General features: G+C 42.5%; 1 protein-coding gene across 3 annotated transcripts; it reads right to left on the reverse strand.

Annotated features, from left to right (window-relative positions):
* Nucleotides 1-5771: 5771 nt before the first annotated feature.
* Nucleotides 5772-19988, reverse strand: paqr3a (progestin and adipoQ receptor family member IIIa). Of its 3 annotated transcripts, none has more exons than XM_056591713.1 (8): nucleotides 19733-19988; nucleotides 18665-18691; nucleotides 16338-16554; nucleotides 12102-12264; nucleotides 11688-11843; nucleotides 10511-10708; nucleotides 10268-10358; nucleotides 5772-9964 (listed from the first exon to the last, which is right to left on the reverse strand). In XM_056591713.1, the coding sequence occupies exons 1-8, from the start codon at nucleotides 19791-19793 to the stop codon at nucleotides 9822-9824; spliced, it is 1056 nt and encodes a 351-aa protein (XP_056447688.1). In that variant the 5' UTR covers nucleotides 19794-19988; the 3' UTR covers nucleotides 5772-9821. The 3 variants fall into 3 exon arrangements, with proteins under 3 accessions (XP_056447688.1, XP_056447687.1, XP_056447689.1); XM_056591712.1 differs by having other exon boundaries at nucleotides 18665-18694; nucleotides 19733-19987; XM_056591714.1 differs by lacking the exons at nucleotides 12102-12264; nucleotides 16338-16554; nucleotides 18665-18691; nucleotides 19733-19988 and adding an exon at nucleotides 11950-11970.
* Between the last annotated feature and the right edge of the window lie 216 nt (nucleotides 19989-20204).

Genomic DNA, 20204 nt, shown 5'->3' on the forward strand with positions numbered 1-20204 from the left:
TCCCGGGCCACATTGACCAGCTCTGACGGGAGGATCCCGAGGCGTTCCCAGGCCAGTGTTGAGATATAATCTCTCCACCTAGTCCTGGGTTCCCCGAGGTCTCCTCCCCACTGGACGTGCTTGAAACACCTCACAAGGAAGGCGCCCAGTGGGCATCCTTACCGATTGCCAGAACCACCTCAGCTGACTCCTTTCTAAGTAAAGGAGCTGCGGATCTAATCCGAGTTCCTCATGGCTGATCTTCTCACCCTACCCTAGGGAGAACCAACCCCCTTCGGAGAGCCCCTCATCTCGGCCGCTTTACCCGCGATCTCGTCCTTTTCGGTCTCACCACAGCCCGGACTCTGTTTATGATAGGAAACGAGATCGACCAGTATTGAGAGCTTTGCCTTGCGGCTCACTCTCTTCGGTAAAACCTGGTCGTAAAGCGCAACGCAAGACGGCCCCCCTGCTTCTCCTATTCTCCGCCAAATCTCACGCCTCCATACCCTCACCGCGAACAAACCCCGGATGTACGGGAACGTAATTCCTTGGGCGACAGTATACAGTGTTACAGTGGTCACATAACATTAGTATGTATGACACATGTGGGACAGATCGTTATTCCTCAGGCGCCGCCGTCAGTTACAGGATGGAGTGACGGGGGAAAAATAGAGAATTTCTTTTTATTTCTATCTAAGGAGATATTTCTGGAGTTATACTGAGAAATAACGCAGTGGATTTATATTATTCTGATTAGGATTTAACGCATGATACGGGTTGAAATTAAATTTATGAAGGGCGATGATAAAACATAGGCCTAATCGTAATTCTTCGGTCTGACTTCAGTTCACCACCACACCGTCTGTGTCGCCAATTCTCCTTTTCATCCAACCATGCGTACGAATGGGTCAGAGTTTGCTTAGGGCTGCGCACAATTTCCCGTCAAGTTGTTTTTTTTATAGATCACAACCTTGGCGTGAAAAGTCACGTACGCAACTTTCAGCCCCGATTTGTACGTACGCAACGGTTATAAATGAGACCCCAGGCTCAGCCCTAGTCTCATGTCTGTTTGTCTTCAGAAGACCAGGCTTAGAAATAGTCTCCTGTCTTCAAAAAGACCTGGCTGAGCCTGAGACCTAGTCTCCTGTCCTCAAAAAGACCAGGCATAGACCTAGTCTCCTGTCTTCAAAAAGACCAGGCTGAGACCTAGTCTCCTGTCTGTCTTCAAAAAGTCCAGGCTGAGGCCTAGTCTCCTGTCTGTCTGGATCCACCATCATCACAATAGCCTTACGTGGCCTTTGGCGCACTAGAACTGGAGCATGACCCAGTCAGGATCATATTTAGGTGAGTGTCCTTCATAAGTTGTATTAGTGTGAACGCTGTAGCATTCACACTCTAGATATTTAAATCTTTATTATTCTTATACCGCCGTTTTTTTGGTCTTCAACTCCTCCGCCATACTTTCAGCTACAGGAACCATTCAACTATTAAAACCTTTATTTCTTTAACGACATGTGGCTATATATCAGCGTTTTTCTACTCTTTCAACTTTTTAAACTATTCAGCTTTTTCCACCTCCACTTTTTTTAACATGGTAGTCAATTTTCTCTTGTACTTCAACTGTTTTAAGACGTAACTCAATCAATTTTCAACCATTGACGGAGGTCAAACCATTTAACAAATCGACACACTTGTATCTTCAATACTATTTAAACGGAATTACGATATCATTTAAACTTTCTTCAGAATCACAGTTTCAGTTTCAAACCGTCATATTCTACGGTTGGTCAAATTGAAGCCGTCTGACACTTAAATTACTTAAAGGGGTAGTTCGGAATTTTGGACATAGGGCCTGATTCCGAAGTGAGCATTGGTATTCTATATCACTGGAGACAGTTTTCAACACATTTCATTCAGTCCTTCTAGTTGCAGAGTTCGCTCGTGCTAGGCTAGCGCACGTCAACGGGCAATGCTAGCCTGCTATTAAAAACAGTCTTACCCACTCCACAGTACACCCGAGGTAAATCAATTATAACGACAGACTATAAATCTAAATGTCTGTTTATAGAATAATGTTAGAAATAAAACCAACCTTGCATCGCATGAATGGAGGGAATTGGCGGGGTCCCAGCAGCAGTGTTTATATTCCTGTACGTAGGCTACGGCAGGCGGCGGACTGATACCTAGGTTACCTGCCGCTGTCATTGCTACAAACGCAGAGTACAGTGAACGAAGGAATTCTACAAGCGTATTAAATTAACAAGATATTGGCCACGTTTGGAGGAGTTAGCGATGCATCTGCTTTTGAAGACGATATGAGGAATTTGTTGTATCCCAACGAACCGTACATGTACGAGCCGGTGTTTTGATGTCAAAGCCAGCAGCAACAAGCCACAGTTGAGTCCTTTCTGGATCTCGAACTGGAAATTGGTGGAAACTTTGTGGTGCCCATCTGTACCGTTATTTCTACAATTTCTAAAAGCACACTGAACCATCATGTTGCCTAGTCGTTCAATTGCGCTTCTGTCCCACGCTTCTGTTTACGTTCTTCGGTCGTGATTCGGTTACAAACCTAACCAGCGCATAGTAGAATTCCGCTTCTGCTGAGAAAGTAGTCCCTCGATGATTCATGCGATGCAAGGTTAGTTTTATTTCTAACATTATTCTATCAACACAGACATTTCAATCTATAGTCTGGCGTTATAATTGATTTACCTCGGGTGTACTGTGGAGTGGGTAAGACTGTTTTTAATAGCAGGCTAGCATTGCCCGTTGACGTGCGCTAGCCTAGCACGAGCGAACTCTGCAGCTAGAAGGACTGAATGAAATGTGTTGAAAACTGTCTCCAGTGATATAGAATACCAATGCTCACTTCGGAATCAGGCCCTATGTCCAAAATTCCGAACTACCCCTTTAAGACATCAACTCGGTCAAATTTCAACCGTTAACCATCGTTCAAACCATTAAACAAATCGACACATTTGTATCTTCAATACTATCCAAACATGTGTGTCTCTTAAAGAGACACACACACGCAATGGCTCCGCCATTCTCTTAAGACACACACATGCACACGCACACAGCTTTATTCCAATTTGATTTTAACATTTTGAACTCTGTTCAAATCTCACTTGATTAAAGCAAATCAACATTTCTACTGCCTACTACTACTCCTACCAATACTACTACTACCATTACTACTCCTACCAATACTACTACTACCAATACAACTACTACAATTACTACTACTAATTCAGAGACTACCACTACTTCAGCTACTACTACTTCAGCTACTACCTACTACTTCAGCTACTACTTCAGGCACTACTACTACTTCAGCTACTACTACAACTATTACTTCAGCTACTACTACTACTTCAGCTACTACTAGGCTACTTCAGCTACTACTATAACTTCCGCTACTACTACTTCAGCTACTACTACTATTACTTCAGCTACTACTACTACTGCTACTACTTCAGCTACTACTACTAGTATTTCAGCTACTTCTTTCAGAATCTTCAGTTCAATTCATTTTACATTTCTTCATTTTCAGCAATGTTTTCCCGCTTTTCAATCAGCCGTCAGCAATCACATGCGTTTTCTGCAGCAAATGCAATTCCTAGTTTGTTCTTTCTTTCCTCTTTATTATTCTCTACAAACTTAGGGAGCTATCTCCTTTCACCTCGAACCTCCATTCAAATTTTAAAATGTTCAGAATAGCTTGGAATCGCGCGCTTTTCCGATTTTTTTAAATATTTTATACTTTTTAAGATATTCTACTTTTAGAATACTATATTTTTTTAACATGGGAGTCAATGGAAGGACGGCAGAGCCGTCCTCTCGTACTTCAACTGTTTAAGACGTAACTAAATCAATTTTCATTTAACATTTAACAAAACTACACACTTATTTAATCTTTCTTCAGAATCAGTTTTAGTATGACCAAAAAGTGTGACCTCAGGGGGCGCTGTTGCATATTTTTCCCAACCCCTTACCTTTTTATTCAAACTGTTTAATAAATACATTTGATTTGATTTGATTAGCATTTAACAGACCCATACAATGGATAGGGCGTTTAATACGGTCCTTCACTGTTGCTTCTTTACCCATAAAAAGCTATTCAGTGTTAAATTACGCTGATTTATATTGCAAAAAATATGCAACAGCGCCCCCTGGGGTCACACTTTTCGGTGGGTCGCAGAATTCAGCTACTACACCGGCTTTGTTTTCATTGAAGACGTCGGCTCATTCTGACACTGCTACTTCTTAAGATACCGCAACTCAATAGTTTTTCAACCGTTTCACTTGATTTAAGCCATTTAACGTTTCTTCATCTTAATCTTTGTGGCTTTATTAAAAAATATTTTCACCTCACTTTGTAGGCCTACACAGCACTCACCGCATTTTCTGCAGGAAATGCATTTTCAAGTTTGGGGTCCGATCAGCGAAGTTGCTGATCGGACCCTATTGTTTCTGTCAAGTCTTTTTTTTTTTTTTTTCTCAAAATTTGTAAAAGTCATACTGCAGCTGTCACACTAAATTTGTACCGGCTGCCAAATTTGTACCGGGCGCGTCATCCATACGTAATCCATTCCAAACCTGCCTGTCAGCAGATGATCGCGTCGTCCGTTGCCGGGCAGGTTTCAAAAAACATTCGCGCTCATGTTGCCAAAGACGAAATAACATAATACAGTTAACGGATCGCTAGATAATGTAATGTTTTGTTGGGTTCCTTAATAAACACACAATGTATCTTGGAACAGACATCAACATGCAGCGCGCCAATCCAACTGCGCATGCTCCGTGTGACGGTCTAATAACTGATGTTGATATCATTACAGATAACACTTGTTTTTACTTTATATTTGTATTGTATTTAATTGTTTAATCAAATTTAGCAAGTAAACTGAGTGTTTAAAGGCCCACTATGCAACTTCGGGAATTTCTTCGCTTTTTTCTTGGTTTTGGCACGCACATTTCTCTACACAGCGCCCCCTTCAGTTTCGTAGTAGATATTTTACAACACTGTCGTAACAACTCGTTGACGACCCTTCCCCATGCACTTCTACGCGAGCCATGTGCATTTGTTTTCAAAGAAGCCGGCGAATGCGTGGAGCCATGTCCGAAGTAGATGTTCATAAAGTGTAGGCAAGGTTATGCATTTTTAAAAAGGTGTATTTGTATTGCAATAAACATAAAGCCATCCTTTTTTATAGTCGACGGGGAGAATTTGTATCCTAGATTATAATTGTTTTATCTTATGTTGAACAGAACAATCAGTGTGAGAGTGTTGGCCAACATAATAATCTAAATAAACAAGAACCTGGATTCGGGGATTCAGTCTGTATCTGGGGACGAGACAGACGAAAAGCAAACAGCAATGGAAACAAAGGTGTTTATATGGTTGCAACCAACAAGCAAGCTAGAAACATACAGGGCTCACAACAAAACGGTCGAGAAAACAATTTTACAGGGCTCACAACAAAATGGTTGAGCAAACACATTTGTACAGAGGCTATCAACATCAAGAATACCACGAGGTCAAAGTTCACCCAAGGGTACTTTCAATTTCAAAAGCAACACGGCCAAATCGGAGTCTGATTTGCAGTCTTCTTTTTCTTTCAGTTCAACGCTATTCCTGAAAAGCTTGCCCAACGTTTACTCGTGTCCTGGCCTCTCTGTCGGGTCAGTCTCCCTTTTCTCTTCTTCTGTTCCTCCGACATTGGGTTTCTCCGTCTCTTTTTAGTCGGCTGATATATGATGAATGTAACAATCCCTTCCGTGTTTGGGGGTCTGTGCCGTAAAGCAATTCGTTACTTCGCGAGACCCGAGACTCCCGCGAGAGTGGGCGGCGGGTCGCCGGCAGAAACATATTCCTTTTCTCCGCCAAGATGCGCAAGGGGGAGTCGAAACAACGAACAATCGAACAAAGATGTATAATGGAACCATCGCAATGACTCCTAGCCTGTTATATTAAGGTAAATCAAGCCAAAAAAGTTGCATAGTTCCCCTTTCACTCGTGTCTGATCTCTTTTCTGGTCCATTCTTCTTTTGTTCCACCGACAGTCGCCTCTTGGGTCCCTTATCAGTCGATTGATCCATGATGAATGCAACAATTGCCTCGCAACTGGCTGTTTATATCTAGCCGGTGCCATGTTTGGGTGTGTGTCTGCCGGAAAGCATTTTCGAAACTACAATCTGACTACATTTTCGAGGATACTTCCGCTGCGTCACATCCGGAATGTCCCAGTCCGAGCAGATCAAGTTGCATATGCGCTTTTTCACTGTAGAGGCAACATGGGAAAATGACACACCCACCAATCGACCCAGAAATGGATGCAGAACCATCAGCATAACTCTCAACCTGCATACTTAATGTAATTTTGGCTAAAAAAGTTGCATAGTGGGCCTTTAAAGCAGGTCAAGGACGAAATAGCACAATACAGATAACGGATCGCTAGATAGAAGGTTCGCGAATGTTCACGTCATTCGACGCGATCGTCCGTTGCCAGGCAACGGACGAAGCGATCATCTGTTGCCAGGCAGATTTGGAGTGGATTACGTATGGATGACGAGCCCGGTACAAATTTGGCAGCCGGTACAAATTTAGTGTGACACAGCCTATACCGTAAATCGAAAACTCTTGAAATGTTCACGGTATGGCTACCAATAATCTAGCCTGGCACCGCCCACCTACCTACTTTCGCTAAATTTTTATTACACTTCAGTACTAGGTCTGGGTCTGCTTAATATGAATGCGTTCCATGGAAACCAGATTTCTGGCGGTCCAATCAGCGAACAGAGGGAGTGGCTGAGAACGATGACATCTAGGTTGCGCGCCAGTTTCAGTTGTAGTCAGAGGAAGACAATGGAGAAGGATATGAGAGAAGCTATTCGGAATTTCGGTCTGTTGTGGGATCGCTGCCGAAAATCTATCAATTAAAGCCGGAGCAAGAACAAGAGTTTTGTTGGTGGCCATGATGTTGTGGCGCTTCTCCCCACCGGGTTCGGGAAAAGTTTGATTTTCCAGCTGGCTCTGTTAGTGGTGAAGGAGCCGGTCCCGTCGCATGACATACGTCACGACCAAACACTATGCGATTGGTTATGGCAGATCCAATAATTTTTAAAACTTCTACAGACACCCGCCTCCAAGTGAGTGAACGTTTGTCAATTCAGCAGTTCTAGACCTTCTGTACAAATGAAATGAAGTACGATGGTCTGGTAGGACCAGGCTACCAATAACCCCCACTACCCATAAACTCAAATGTGTGGTACTGCACCCAAAGGTGGCGCTATTGTAAAAAATCATAAATTAGGCTTATTTCTCCTCACCAGATTGACCTGGACTCAAAATTCTTTCACAATAAAGTTGGAGCAGTTAGCCCATTTTGTTATGTATAAAACAACATACGACAATTTTTAGGTGGATACCAATAACCGCAACTACCCATTGTGGTACTGCACCCAAGGTGGTGTTATTTTAAAAAAATTATGAACTAGCCTTATTTCTCCTTACTAGATTGACCTGGACTCTAAATTCTTTCATCATATTAATCTCGAAAATCAGATGCATATTTTTCACCCGGGTCTTCTGCTCTATTTCTTTTTTACTTTTCCCACAATTTCATAGAAAAGCCAAACGTCCAGTCTCAACCCATTTTGCCTATATGACAATTTTGTTATTGTATAACTACCATACGGCTATCATGAGGTGGATACCATTAACAGTGCAAATGTTCTGATCTGTACTCTTTTAAGAAAGCCCTTAATTCTCTTGTGAAATGTGTGTTTGGAGTTTTTTTGATGTGTGCTTATCAATCGACATTTTCACCATGTGAATGAGGCTTCATACAGTCCAGGAATGTCAGTGGCTCAACGGGATAATGCCGTGTACTGGTGATCCTTAGGATGAGATTTCGAATCCTGATTAGAGCATTATGAACAAGCTGATTCTTGAACATGACATTCTGTCATGTTCAAGAATCTGACTGCCAAGACACAGTATGGCATTAAGGGGAACTTCTTCGTTAACCATTTTTCCTTCATAATTAACTGTCATATTATATTTCTTCCGTTAGTGTTCTTGAATAATTGTTTAATTTCCCCAGAATTTCAAAGATTTTTCAGGTATATGCTTTGAAGAAAGCCCTTAATTTATATGTGCTTTGAGTTTTCTGGATGTTGCGTGCTTATCAATAGACATTTTGACCATGTGAATGAGGCAGCAGTTCAGGTTTATAAGTGGAACAATTTTATATTTATACATCTTCCATTAGTGTGTTCTTGACTTTTAATTTTGCTCGGACCCCGTTAATCACCGCTTGCGGTTATATTTATACTTGTTTTTGTTTCGATGTCTCTTTTATTAGAAGATTGTTCCGGAGGTGCAAGACACTACAGCTAAACAAACTCACAATGCAACACAGTACAGTCAACCATTTAGATAACATTGTACACTATTTAAATAACATTTAAAACTAAAACCAGTTCAAAAGAGGGAAAAAGATTTGCTTTTGGATATATCGACCACTGATCATTCGCGATTATCTCAAAAATAACCTTTGTATTTTTTTCAAACCCTCTGGCTGCATATGTATCATATAATTATCTTACATACATATGACGGTCATTTAATGCTGACCCCTGGAAGTTTTGAGGACCTCAGCGCGACCATCAGACAAAAAATCGAAATGAAATGAACATGAATACCTTTAGACAATTTAAATAATGAATGTGTGAATAAAGCTTGATGCACACAGCCGTCATGTGGGGCGCGGGGTCACTCGCTGCCATGCACCCAAAGCCCACAGGACGTGCCCGTCGCCCTACGACTGTTGGATAAAAACTTGTTGAATCCCAAGCGCCGCCTGCAACGCCTTGGAACAGAAGTGTAGTGTGTACGGGGGCAGTGGCTGGCAGCGCGTGGGGGTGGGGGGGGGGGGGGGGGGAGAGTATGCTCTGAAAAATCCCTCACATTGGATACCATTTGAGATAAAAAAAGAAAGTGCTTTATTCTCCAGTTATTGGACTCGAGCGTCCCAACACATGGTTGAGATGGAGACGCTCCAGGGTCAGACCACTACATTCATGGAGTAACGTCCTAACATTACAACGCCCTCTCCAAGGGGCCTCGGTTGGACCCAAGATCTGTTTGTCAAGGTCCCAACTGATGGCCAATAGCAGGATCAGGAGTGACTCAATGTGCTACAAGTAGGCACTTAATAAAAACGAACCATTATCGTAACACACAGGGTTCTTATCAGCACAAATCAATAATACTTGGTGGCTTGGCAGCTGAGCTACGTTGATTTGCTCGTCTAAAAGCATGTTAGGCCAGGAACAGACAGTATAATCAGTATAATCTGAATTTATACTATTCCATCTTATAAATCAGACTGTCCTGGGTCTAGTCCAGTCCAACCCAGAATATTCTAGGCCTGTTTTGGGGCTCAGGGCAGGACCCTACTAGGCCTGCTGGGGGGCTCAGGCAGGACCCTACTAGGCCTGCTGGGGGGCTCAGGAAGGACCCTACTAGGCCTGCTGGGGGGCTCAGGCAGGACCCTACTAGGCCTGCTGGGGGGCTCAGGCAGGACCCTACTAGGCCTGCTGGGGGGCTCAGGCAGGACCCTACTAGGCCTGCTGGGGGGCTCAGGGCAGGACCCTACTAGGCCTGCTGGGGGGCTCAGGCAGGACCCTACTAGGCCTGTTTTGGGGCTCAGGGCAGGACCCTACTAGGCCTGTTGGGGGGGCTCAGGGCAGGACCCTACTAGGCCTGTTGGGGGGGCTCAGGGCAGGACCCTACTAGGCCTGTTGGGGGGGCTCAGGGCAGGACCCTACTAGGCCTGTTGGGGGGCTCCGGGGCAGGGCTGGCTGTGTCTGTAGGCCATGATGAGGTTGCAGGTCTGGTGCCACCAGTAAAACATCAGGACCAGCAGGAGGTGCCACACCTGGTGGCTGGAGCCCAGGTAGTTCAGCTGGCCTGTAGTCAAATGACATCAGCAACACATGACCTTAGCGACACATGACCTCAGCGACACATGAACTCAGTGACACATGACAACACCGACGCATGACATCACTTTTTCACAGACAAGAGCTGAAAAAGGAGAGGAGGATTAACATTACAGACAGGAACAAAGCGGAGAGGAGAGAGTTGGCGAGGAGGAAGAGTGATGGAACAGACAGGCGGAGAGGGGAGGAGTGACGTTACAGATAGGAGGAGAGGAGTGATGTTGCAGACAGGAGGAGATAGGAGTATTATAGAAGACAGAGGGGTTGTGACCTGGGAAGTAGCGTTCAGGAACTTTTGAGACGTAGAAGAGAAATGCCAGAGCAGCCAGTAGGTACATCCCTAGAACCCGGGGCAGGAAGAGCTGTAAACAGGATAAAAACATTCACCATTAAGTTATTGAATGATGTTGTTCATGTTCAACCGTGATATTAGCATCATCTTAATAACATTAATAAATGCCATATAGTGTTGTGCCGTGCTGGGGAAGTGTTGCATGCTGGGTAGCGTGTTGACCTGTGTGGGCTCAGAGGAGAAGCCTCCACTGATCCAGACCCAGTGCATTGTGGGTAAGAGGCCGTATGCGGCCAGAGAGCAGACTATGAGGGAGCGGAGCTTCCTCCAGGGCTGACTGAGGTACAGAGGGTGGATCTGGGCGAAGAACACGGCCAGCATGAGGGCGAGGACCGCCAGCAGGTACACCTGACGCCAGTACTGGGAATAAGAACACAAATAATGAAAACATTGTATAGTTATTAACAGAAAGTATGCATACGACATGGCCAGCATTCATGCTAGCACTGCCAGCCGGTAAACTTGACGCCAGTATTGTAACATAACAATATGATCACATTATATACTTATTACCATACATCATGGCTTCCATGAGGGCTAAGACAACTGCTAGTCTGTTAATATACACAAGTATGCAAACATTACATACTTATCAACACATTATCATCCATATAGATATTCATATCATGTTATAGCTAAAGGATAATAGTAGGGCTTGGCGGTATATCAATATTTTTCAAACAAGATATGGAACGAGATGCTAGCATCAACATCGATGTAGTTAGTAGACTGGAGTGGAGCGCATTTGCTCGTAATAACAGCCGTTTAGAGCCGCACCTGCCGCCTGCTATTTCCTCACTCTGCTTATCTCTCTTCTTCCCGCTCTGCATCCGGCTCACACACACTCTGCCCCGGCCCTGCCCTTCCACGCACGTCACTTTTTAAAATCCCCTTCGGAGCGAAAAAACACGGACTCCCCTTCGGAGTCCGTCAAACGCGGCACAGAGGAGCTTGTACGTAAGAAGAAGACAAATGGCACCATAGTTTGGAAATGGTTTGGGTATAAGCTGTCTGATGACTTACAGAATCAGGTGTTTTGTTTAATCCCAAATTTAGGATTGAGTTTGCAATCAGCAAGGCAAGTTAAAGAGCATAGCAACGCAGGCGGGCAGGAAATTAAAGCACAGCGGCGCCACCGATATAGAATGACCAGTTGGAGCGCGACAACGGCAATTTTGTTAAGGCGTCAACAAATGGCGACATTCTACTTGAAAATATCAAGATATGAGGTTTTGGTCCATAACGCCCAGCCCTAGCTAGTAGAACAGCCGGCGAGTGTTATAGCTATAGGCTTATTGCCTATCACATGCTATAGTTATGGGCATGTAGCCTAGCTTACGTTATTGCAATAGAAAGCGTAGAAGACTCCCGGGACGTAGCATCCCAGAATGCCGATGGACAAGCCGGCGTAGTCCAATGCCATCCAGCGGCGGCTCGTCTTCTCCGAGCGATGACAGCAGAACACGTGGTAGCCAACCGAGCATAGCATACACAGCTAGGAAAGATGACAATAAAGTTAGGCATCTAACCTAGCATACACAGCTAGGAGAGATTACAATAGTATAGCCTTTAGCCTAGCATTCATATCTAGGATAGATTACCATAGTGTAGCCTTTAGCCTAGCATACACAGCTGGAAGAGATGTAACTCAAGTTGAGCCTTTAGCCTAGCAAACAAGGTTGAAGCCACAACAGATTACAGCAGTTTGTTGTGATTGGTTAACGGAGCCAAGCGTCTCATCTCATTGGGTCACCTGGAAGCAAAAGATGCAGATGCAGTAGATGACGAAGTCTTCCCTGGACGCTCCGATAGCCGGCAGCACGGCAGCCATGTTGTAGGCCCCCAGCAGGAAGAAGAGCAGGAAGCCCAGCAGGTGGCTCCACATGTTCACCGTCTCATTGGACAGGATGAAGAGGCTGGAAGGAAAAGAAACATTAGACAGGATGTAGAACTAGAAAATGCATTTTCTGCAGAAAATGCAGTGAGTGCTGTAGTGCAAAATGAGGTTTAAAATATGTTTTAGTATGTTTAAGATGTAAAGAAATTTTAAATGGTTTAAATCAAATGAAGGGATTTGAACAGAGCAATGTAACATGTAGCAAACCATTTAAAACATTTAAAGTGGTTGGAAGCAAATAAAGTGAAGAGTTAAACAAATAGCTATTGTGAACAAGTTTGAATACATTTGAGATAAAATATAGAATAGCTGAGCTGTTCTGTTGGCAATTTCCAGCTCAACTATAGACTAAAAATCACCCAACCAACCAAAAACCCGCCCAAAACGTGAATTGCCACAGAAATGGTAAGCACCATAAACACCTGAATGCGACCTAATTGACTTCATAACTTTTACGTCTCACACACACACACACACACACACAGACACACACACATGCATCAACCTTACAGTCAAAGCCAGCTCGACTATACATCATGAATCAAATCTCCTCAGGACTCACGCAGAGGTTTGAGTGACAGGCCTGATGGCCCCTCCTTGCTCCTAATTACTATTGGACAGGCAAGCAATCAGTGCGTTTACATGACACTCAAGAAAATCGAATTATTGGCTTAGTCCGACAATGATTGGATTATTAGGATGCATGTATACACCTTATTCTTACTAAAATCGAATCGGTTTACTCCTAGTCGGATTACAACCCCTAGATTATTCGATTGATAGTCACATTAAGCGTGCATGTATACGATCAATCAAATTGGAATCTGATTTTTGGCGTTCTGCGCTTGCTCAAGATCTTTTCCCGGGGCCGTGAGCCGGAAGTATAAGGAGACGATAGTCGTGTTGTTGTCGCCTTCGGAAAACGAGAAACGCCGATTTATTTAAAAAGGTGGCCAAGAAGATGGTGGAAGCCGGTGTCGTGCGAATGTAGTTACCCTATAAGAAGTCTATCAGCATCAACATGCATACAGTACACAATACGCTTCTGTTACGAGAGTAGCGTATGTGTGTGCACGAGAATGGCAGTGTGTGTGTGAGTGACGTATGCGAGTGAGTGGACGAGCGATGAAAGCAAGCAGTTGCATGTGTCAGTTTAGTGAATGAACGAGTCCGGTTGTGTCTGTGCAAACGTGTACTGTAAAGTTAGGTGAACTACGAATAAAGTACCCAGTCTGTCAAGAATCGCTTCATTACGAACTAAACAGACCCTGTGCTCCTCACCTACGGTTGGCTGAATTAAAAGTACATGTTTTTCTAAATGTTGGTCATCAACAAGGTTGTAAAGTAGTAACTTCAGGCACATCTGTCAAAATAAATGTTTTTTTCTTCCGACGTGTTCACAATCGTTATTCATTCATTGCGCCACGGCCAAACAGGGATATTCTCTGATATTAGACTGCGTCGGGTTCTCAGACTCTCTGGTACTTCAGCAACTAGTAAATAATCGTAGTGGGGGTTATCTCGGCCATGGTGGGGAAGGAATTTGGGGAAAGGAACTTTGGCTTTGACTCTCTGAAGTACAGATTGAAACGCGACATGGAGGAGAAAGGGATTGTTGCCTGTGCAGACTCCCGGAGGAGTTGCTCGGCCGCCGCCGGAGGAGCCGCATACGACCGAGAGGTCGGAACAATGGAGCGTCAGAGAAATGGCATGGACCCAAAGTCAACTGACAGCTGTCTTCTGAAAACATCTTTCTCGAATGCCGCCTGAGTTTGTTGTTGCTAGTGACCTAAAGAGGTCAGCCGGTGGCTCTATTACCCCTAGTTTTAATGGGTACAGCGCCACCCAGGGGTGGACTGGCCATCTGGCATACCGGGCATCGTCCCGGTGGGCCGTTGAGGTCCGCTATGTGTTTTTTTTTTTCTCTCTCTAAATTCCCTCCAATTGGGCCGGCCAATTGGCTACAGAGGGATAGCAGGGTGTTGTTGCCAGCATCAACACATATTATTGGTCTTTGTTTGTCATTGTCAGTCAATCATGGGCTGACAGGCTCAAAGAGCCCTGACAATGCTGTCAATCACAACACAAACCAGGGTGGGCTGGACCTCATGGCATGGGCTGGAGTCGCGGGACGGAGCTGAAAATGGATAAGCGTAAGAAACGCCCGGTTGGCGCTGAAAAACTGCGACTTAAAAAGCTGAAGTCTCTGGAGGTGGAAGCTGCTGGGGTGGTGCCGGGGTCACCACCCAAGCAGGTGCTGCTGCGCCGGGAGACGTGCGAGTGGAGGCATATATGGTAATAACGTTAGCCTGGGGCTAGCTAGGCTACATTTTGAGACAAAGTAGAAAACGTTTTTACATTGAATGTGATGTGACCTAATTAACTGCATATTTGTGACAACATATTAGCCCAGACTTGAAGGGCTGTGACTGTTGTGGTTGATTTTGTTTAAATATATCCCGAATTGTGATATTATGGGTTATTATTGTTCATGATGACGTCAGCAGTCTCTTGTTGCCATAGCAACAGTAAACATTGACATGGACTAATGAGCTGTAAATAGAGATGCAGAATCAAGCTGTATTGTGAATACAGATGCGATACTTTGAATTTGAGCACAAAATACAAGTAAACCTATAGGAAATAATTAGTTTAATTTATTTATTTATTACTGAGGTGATAACTAGTTCATGTGGTGAGAGGAATGCAATGTGTATGTTTAAAGGTTTATGTGAAGAAACATACTATATGTGTGATAAAAGGACAATTGGTCATTCATAAATGTCTCTTTATATTCTCTGATACCATCATCTCCTGTCAAACTGGTTTTCCTGCTAGAAGTTCTTCTATAACTAAATATATATAAATAAGAGAGAGAGAGAGAGAGAGAGAGAGAGAGAGAGAGAGAGAGAGAGAGAGAGAGAGAGAGAGAGAGAGAGAGAGAGAGAGAGAGAGAGAGAGAGAGAGAGAGAGAGAGAGAGAGAGAGAGAGAGAGAGAGAGAGAGAGAGAGAGAGAGAGAGAGAGAGAGAGAGAGAGAGAGAGAGAGAGAGAGAGACACACACAGACATAACAGGTCCCATAGAGGGCTAGTGTTTAGGATGGGGCTTGCTAGTGTTTAGAATCGGGCTAGCTTGAGTCTTGACTTTGAGTAAATTATGCAACTTGTTTTGTCTCAGATTGAAACAAAAGGTTATGATTATTTCCAAAAGTTATGCAGGTAGGCCGTAGGGCTCTTTTGAGATTTAAGTCATCCTTCATGACAGATACATTTGTTCACTAAGTGAAACAACAAAAAGGCTACATATACTTGTCAGTACACAGATACTGAGTACAAGTTCGGTTTACTGTTTCTTGCAGGTTATGAATTTGGTAAGGAGTGTAGCTGGCTGGCTGCGGACGAGGAAGTAGGGCAATATATACATGTGCACATACACGTATATGAGAATGCATATCAAGACCTGTAAGTCATGTCTTAGACTTTTTCACACAGCTATAGATAATTATTATGTTTTCAATTCTCTATTCATGGTTTCATAATGACCTGAGTCACTGTTAAAACAAATGAGTTTCAGCTCTAATGCTGCTACTGTCTGTAATATGTTTCTTTTTAGATTATTTGTCAGGATATTTTGTTATTATTGTCCGAGTCTGGTTTTAACTAATGCTGGGCTTACACCAAAAGATTTTCACAGTCACAGACTAGAAACTGAAAGGGTAGCATGAGGGTTCTTCCCCTTAGTCTCGTCCCACCCCTAGTCATGACAAAACTTCTGTTGTGATTTGACACTATAATGAATAAAGACTGATTGATTGATTGCTATAGCTGTCAATTTTAGTCCTTGAGTTCATAGTTACGTGCCTTATTTGTTAACTGCTATCAAGGAATATGACTCCTTTGTAGTATGCATGAGAGGAGATGCTGCGAGATTTGTGGACTTCTATGTAGTGTCTGCTGATAATGTAGTTGGCTGGTTTGGATAGAAAAAGCCAGGGCTGAATTTTTGTCCCAGTGGGGTCTGGTTGGCTGTAGTTTGTTGGGGTCTGGTTGGATGTAGTGTGTTGGCCTCTGATTGGCTGTAGCAGCGGCTGACCTCTTGATGCAGAGTCTGGAGGGCAGGTATGCCCGGTACCCATCTGTGATGTAGGGGTTCTCCCGGAGGAACGCGGGGATCTGCTCGTAGGTGTACAGGCGTATCCCCCGGGGAACCAGGACTGGCCAGTACTGGTAGCTGCCCAGCTCCATGTAGTGGGTAGTCTGGGTCCGCTCAGCCTTCTCCTCCATCGCGGGACCACAAGCCTGACCCCCCGCTGAGGAACACATGATGATTACATCTAAACCTTTCTATCCAACAATAGAACACACTTCCTACATCACAAATCTACAACACAATCTCACTAGCACATTACAAATGGGTTCCCACTTCCCAGTGGTGTGAACGGTTACAAAAAAATTTAAACGGTTACACAACCCCGTTTTTTGTGTACACAGTTGACCGTTTTTTTATTAATAATTATCTTTTATTATTTTTTAAAGTGGACCGCAGTCGCGCTATCGAGGGATTATCACTCTACGTCACTCCCCGCTCTACGCGCATGGCATATGCAGAAAGAGACGAGAGCGACAAGAGGCGCAATCATGTTTTGTTGTGCGTTTGGTTGCACAAACCATTTTAATAAGACTGATTATCCCACTTTTTCTACTTCTTGCTTGCCAACATAATAAAACAATTCAAATACTTTAATAATTATGCTTTTTCTTATTCGTATTGCATGCTTATTACATTTTTCGACACCTCGAAGGGCATTATCCCGCTTATACCATGGTCAATTGCCAAAGAAAATAAATTAAGATCATTCATTTATAATTATTGCGTATTTATTTCATGCGTTTTACCATCCAAATATAACGTTTTCACATAAATAGGACGGACCTCAGCTACGACTTGGCAACGGGAGGTATTCTACTCCGCTGAGCTATGAGCAAGAGAGCTAACGTTATGGTTTGTACCTATAATTCAAAATTCGTCCCAGCCTTTATACCAGATACTCTAGGGCAGGGATGGGCAACTTTCATGATAAAGAGGGCATCATTTTTCATCATAACCATCAGAGGGCCACATGACTGCACACTTCAACTAAACGTGAGCTGAGAGAAGCTACACAATTTTGTATTTGGTAGATATGATTTCCTGTATTCTGGTGCATTTTGAGGATGGCCACTAACTAAAAAATCTTCCAGAAACATAACCTATGTACGGTATTTTAATTGAACCAACATACATTAATTTCATGTTTTCCATGCTCAAACAGCCACATGAATGGGTAGTATTTTTATCAGTGCAAAGGGCTCACGTCACATACATCATCAGTCAATGATGTCACAAAACTGAAAAACAGTGGCCCAACATTGAGTGCAACAACTCAATGAACTCAAACCCAAAAAGCATGATATTCATTACAGTTGTAGTAGTTGTAGTGGCGACTTAAGTGGATATCTTTAATGACTGATATCGTTTCTAAGCAAACTAGACGCATGGGTTTGCCTTTGAATTCTATGAATTCTTCTCATCTTTCTTGACCGAGTTTTCTGTAACTCGATCAATTTTTTATTTATTTTTTGGATATATTTTAATTATGTGCGGGCCTGACTGAGTGAGGATGCGGGCCGCCAGTTGCCCATCCCTGCTCTATAGCATATAAGCGCGTTGTCATATTACAGTTTAATTAATTTTTCACAATTTATCAGCTCTCGTTTTAAAGAATAATCACTGCGCCATTCGTTTCAATGGGAATCGCGACGGTCTATACTTTCAAAATAAAGTGTAAATATTTATAATTTGAAATTCGTCCCAGCCTTTATACCACAGATACTATCGGGTCTATGGCATATAACCGAGTTTTCTGATTACAGTTTAATGTAAAAGTAAGCTGACAATATCGCTAATTAACACCGCAACTGCAAATTAACCACACAGAGATAACCAACCGGTCAAACAAATTTTATTTTTGCGATCATTTTGCGCGCGCATCCACTGTGTTGATAAACAAATAATCCCCCTATACGATCAAGGGAGGGTGCAGACGCTTTTCAGAAAGATTCGTCTGCATCACTGCCGCCACTCAAATGAAAGACAGATACAACTATGTTTTATAAAGCGACCATGTGCTGTTTTAAAAACCCAAATGTACCACACATTGTACATTTCACTTTCTCAAAAAAAAAACGCTGCACTTTCTTTCTTTTTTTTAACGGTTTTCGTTTACTGATTTTTCCTAAATGGTTATGATTTACTAACAGGTTGCACGTGTACCCGTGCACACCCCCACGCCTTGGGCTGACCCCCGCTGAGATACATGATGATTACATTAACACATTATGTCTCAACACTACCACACAATACTATAAAACAATACTAACCAGGTTTCCAATCCTTGGCTTGACCCCCTGCTGAGAGAAACATGATGATTACCGTTCAAATCCTAACAAAACTTAAGACACAACACTATAGACCAGAATGTCCCTATTGGCCGTTAGTTTCGTTGTAACACAATACCAACAAACACGATGCCACATACACAATAAAAAGAAATACTCATGACCGATACCAACAAAATACATATAAACACAATACTAACTCAATTTGAAATACACAATACTAAATCAATACTACAAATACAATACTCCCAAAAACTAACAATATGCATTAAATGACTAACAGTACACAATTTCTCATATTAATTTCATAGCACATCACTTAGTTAGTCCATAACTTGATTATTTACTTCCACTAGATTGTTCACTATTGCTAAATTACTTAATATTACCAGATAACTAAGTATTTCACTAGATCACTAGATGACTTGGTACAACGCTACTACCTTATCACTAGATTACTTACTATGACTATTTAATTTACAATGACTACATAAAATACTACGACTGTATTACTTATAATAACTATAACTAGATTACTTACGGTAACTAGATTACTTACTTTGACTAGATTACTAACTATGACTAGATTACTAATTAGTAGATTACTAACCATGACTAGATTACTTATTATGACTAGATACTAACTATGACTAGATTGCTTACTATGACTAGATACTAACTATGACTAGATTGCTTACTATGACTAGATTACCAATTTTGACTAGATGATTTACTCTGAATAGATTAATAACGATGACTAGATTACTGTGACTAGATTACTATTACTAGATTACCAACTATGAAAAGATTACTCATCAGGACAATTATTAATAAAGAGAACAATGACTAGCTATCAATAGTATAACCACTCTTAACGTTTTCGCCGGATGATCAAGCAGGTAGAGACTTAATATCATCATATTAAATATAAACGATTATATAAAATATATAAACAGAGCTCAACATTACAACTCAGTCCCAGCTAGGCTAACTCGGTTTAGCTCCGACCACAACGAGTAAAGTATCAATGATCTTCATTAATGATCTTACCTTTTAGTTTGGTGTATGTACACTGGGAGCCACCCGGGGTCTTATAAAAGCTATTATACATCACTGTCGATAAAGATGTTTAATACTCGATTTAAAAAACAAAACATTAGTTAGCTTTGACTTTAGCAACATATTTCACACTGTGACAGAGAAGGACCATGTAGGACCCTGTAGGGGACGTGGCATTGCCTGATTAAAAAACAATGATACATTAAACAACAGGCAGCTTTGGCATCACTAGCGCAGTGGAATATATAGGCCTTCTATAACTCTGATATATTAAATATATAGGAAATATAGAGGCCATCTATAACCCTGGTCTGTTATATTACAATAGGCCTTTTATAAATCTGAACTGATATAGTAGCCTACTATAGGCCTTGCCTTCTATAACTCTGATCAGAAATAGTACTGCAATGATAGCCGTTGCAGCGAGCAATTTATAGTGAACTATTACAATACTAAGCAATGA

Source organism: Gadus chalcogrammus, chromosome 6, assembly GCF_026213295.1.
Source record: "Gadus chalcogrammus isolate NIFS_2021 chromosome 6, NIFS_Gcha_1.0, whole genome shotgun sequence".
In the NCBI taxonomy this organism is placed as follows: domain Eukaryota; kingdom Metazoa; phylum Chordata; class Actinopteri; order Gadiformes; family Gadidae; genus Gadus; species Gadus chalcogrammus.

What these genes read in the sequence shown, in the direction of transcription:
- paqr3a (XM_056591712.1), bottom strand. Translation starts at nt 19,793, where the DNA reads ATGTATAATAGCTTTTATAAGACCCCGGGTGGCTCCCAGTGTACATAC. An exon ending in AGCCAAGGATTGGAAACCTG is followed by an intron (nt 16,555 to 18,664) that starts GTTAGTATTGTT and finishes TGTGTTCCTCAG; the next exon opens with CGGGGGGTCAGGCTTGTGGT. An exon ending in TCCTGAACGCTACTTCCCAG is followed by an intron (nt 9,965 to 10,267) that starts GTCACAACCCCT and finishes ATTTGACTACAG; the next exon opens with GCCAGCTGAACTACCTGGGC.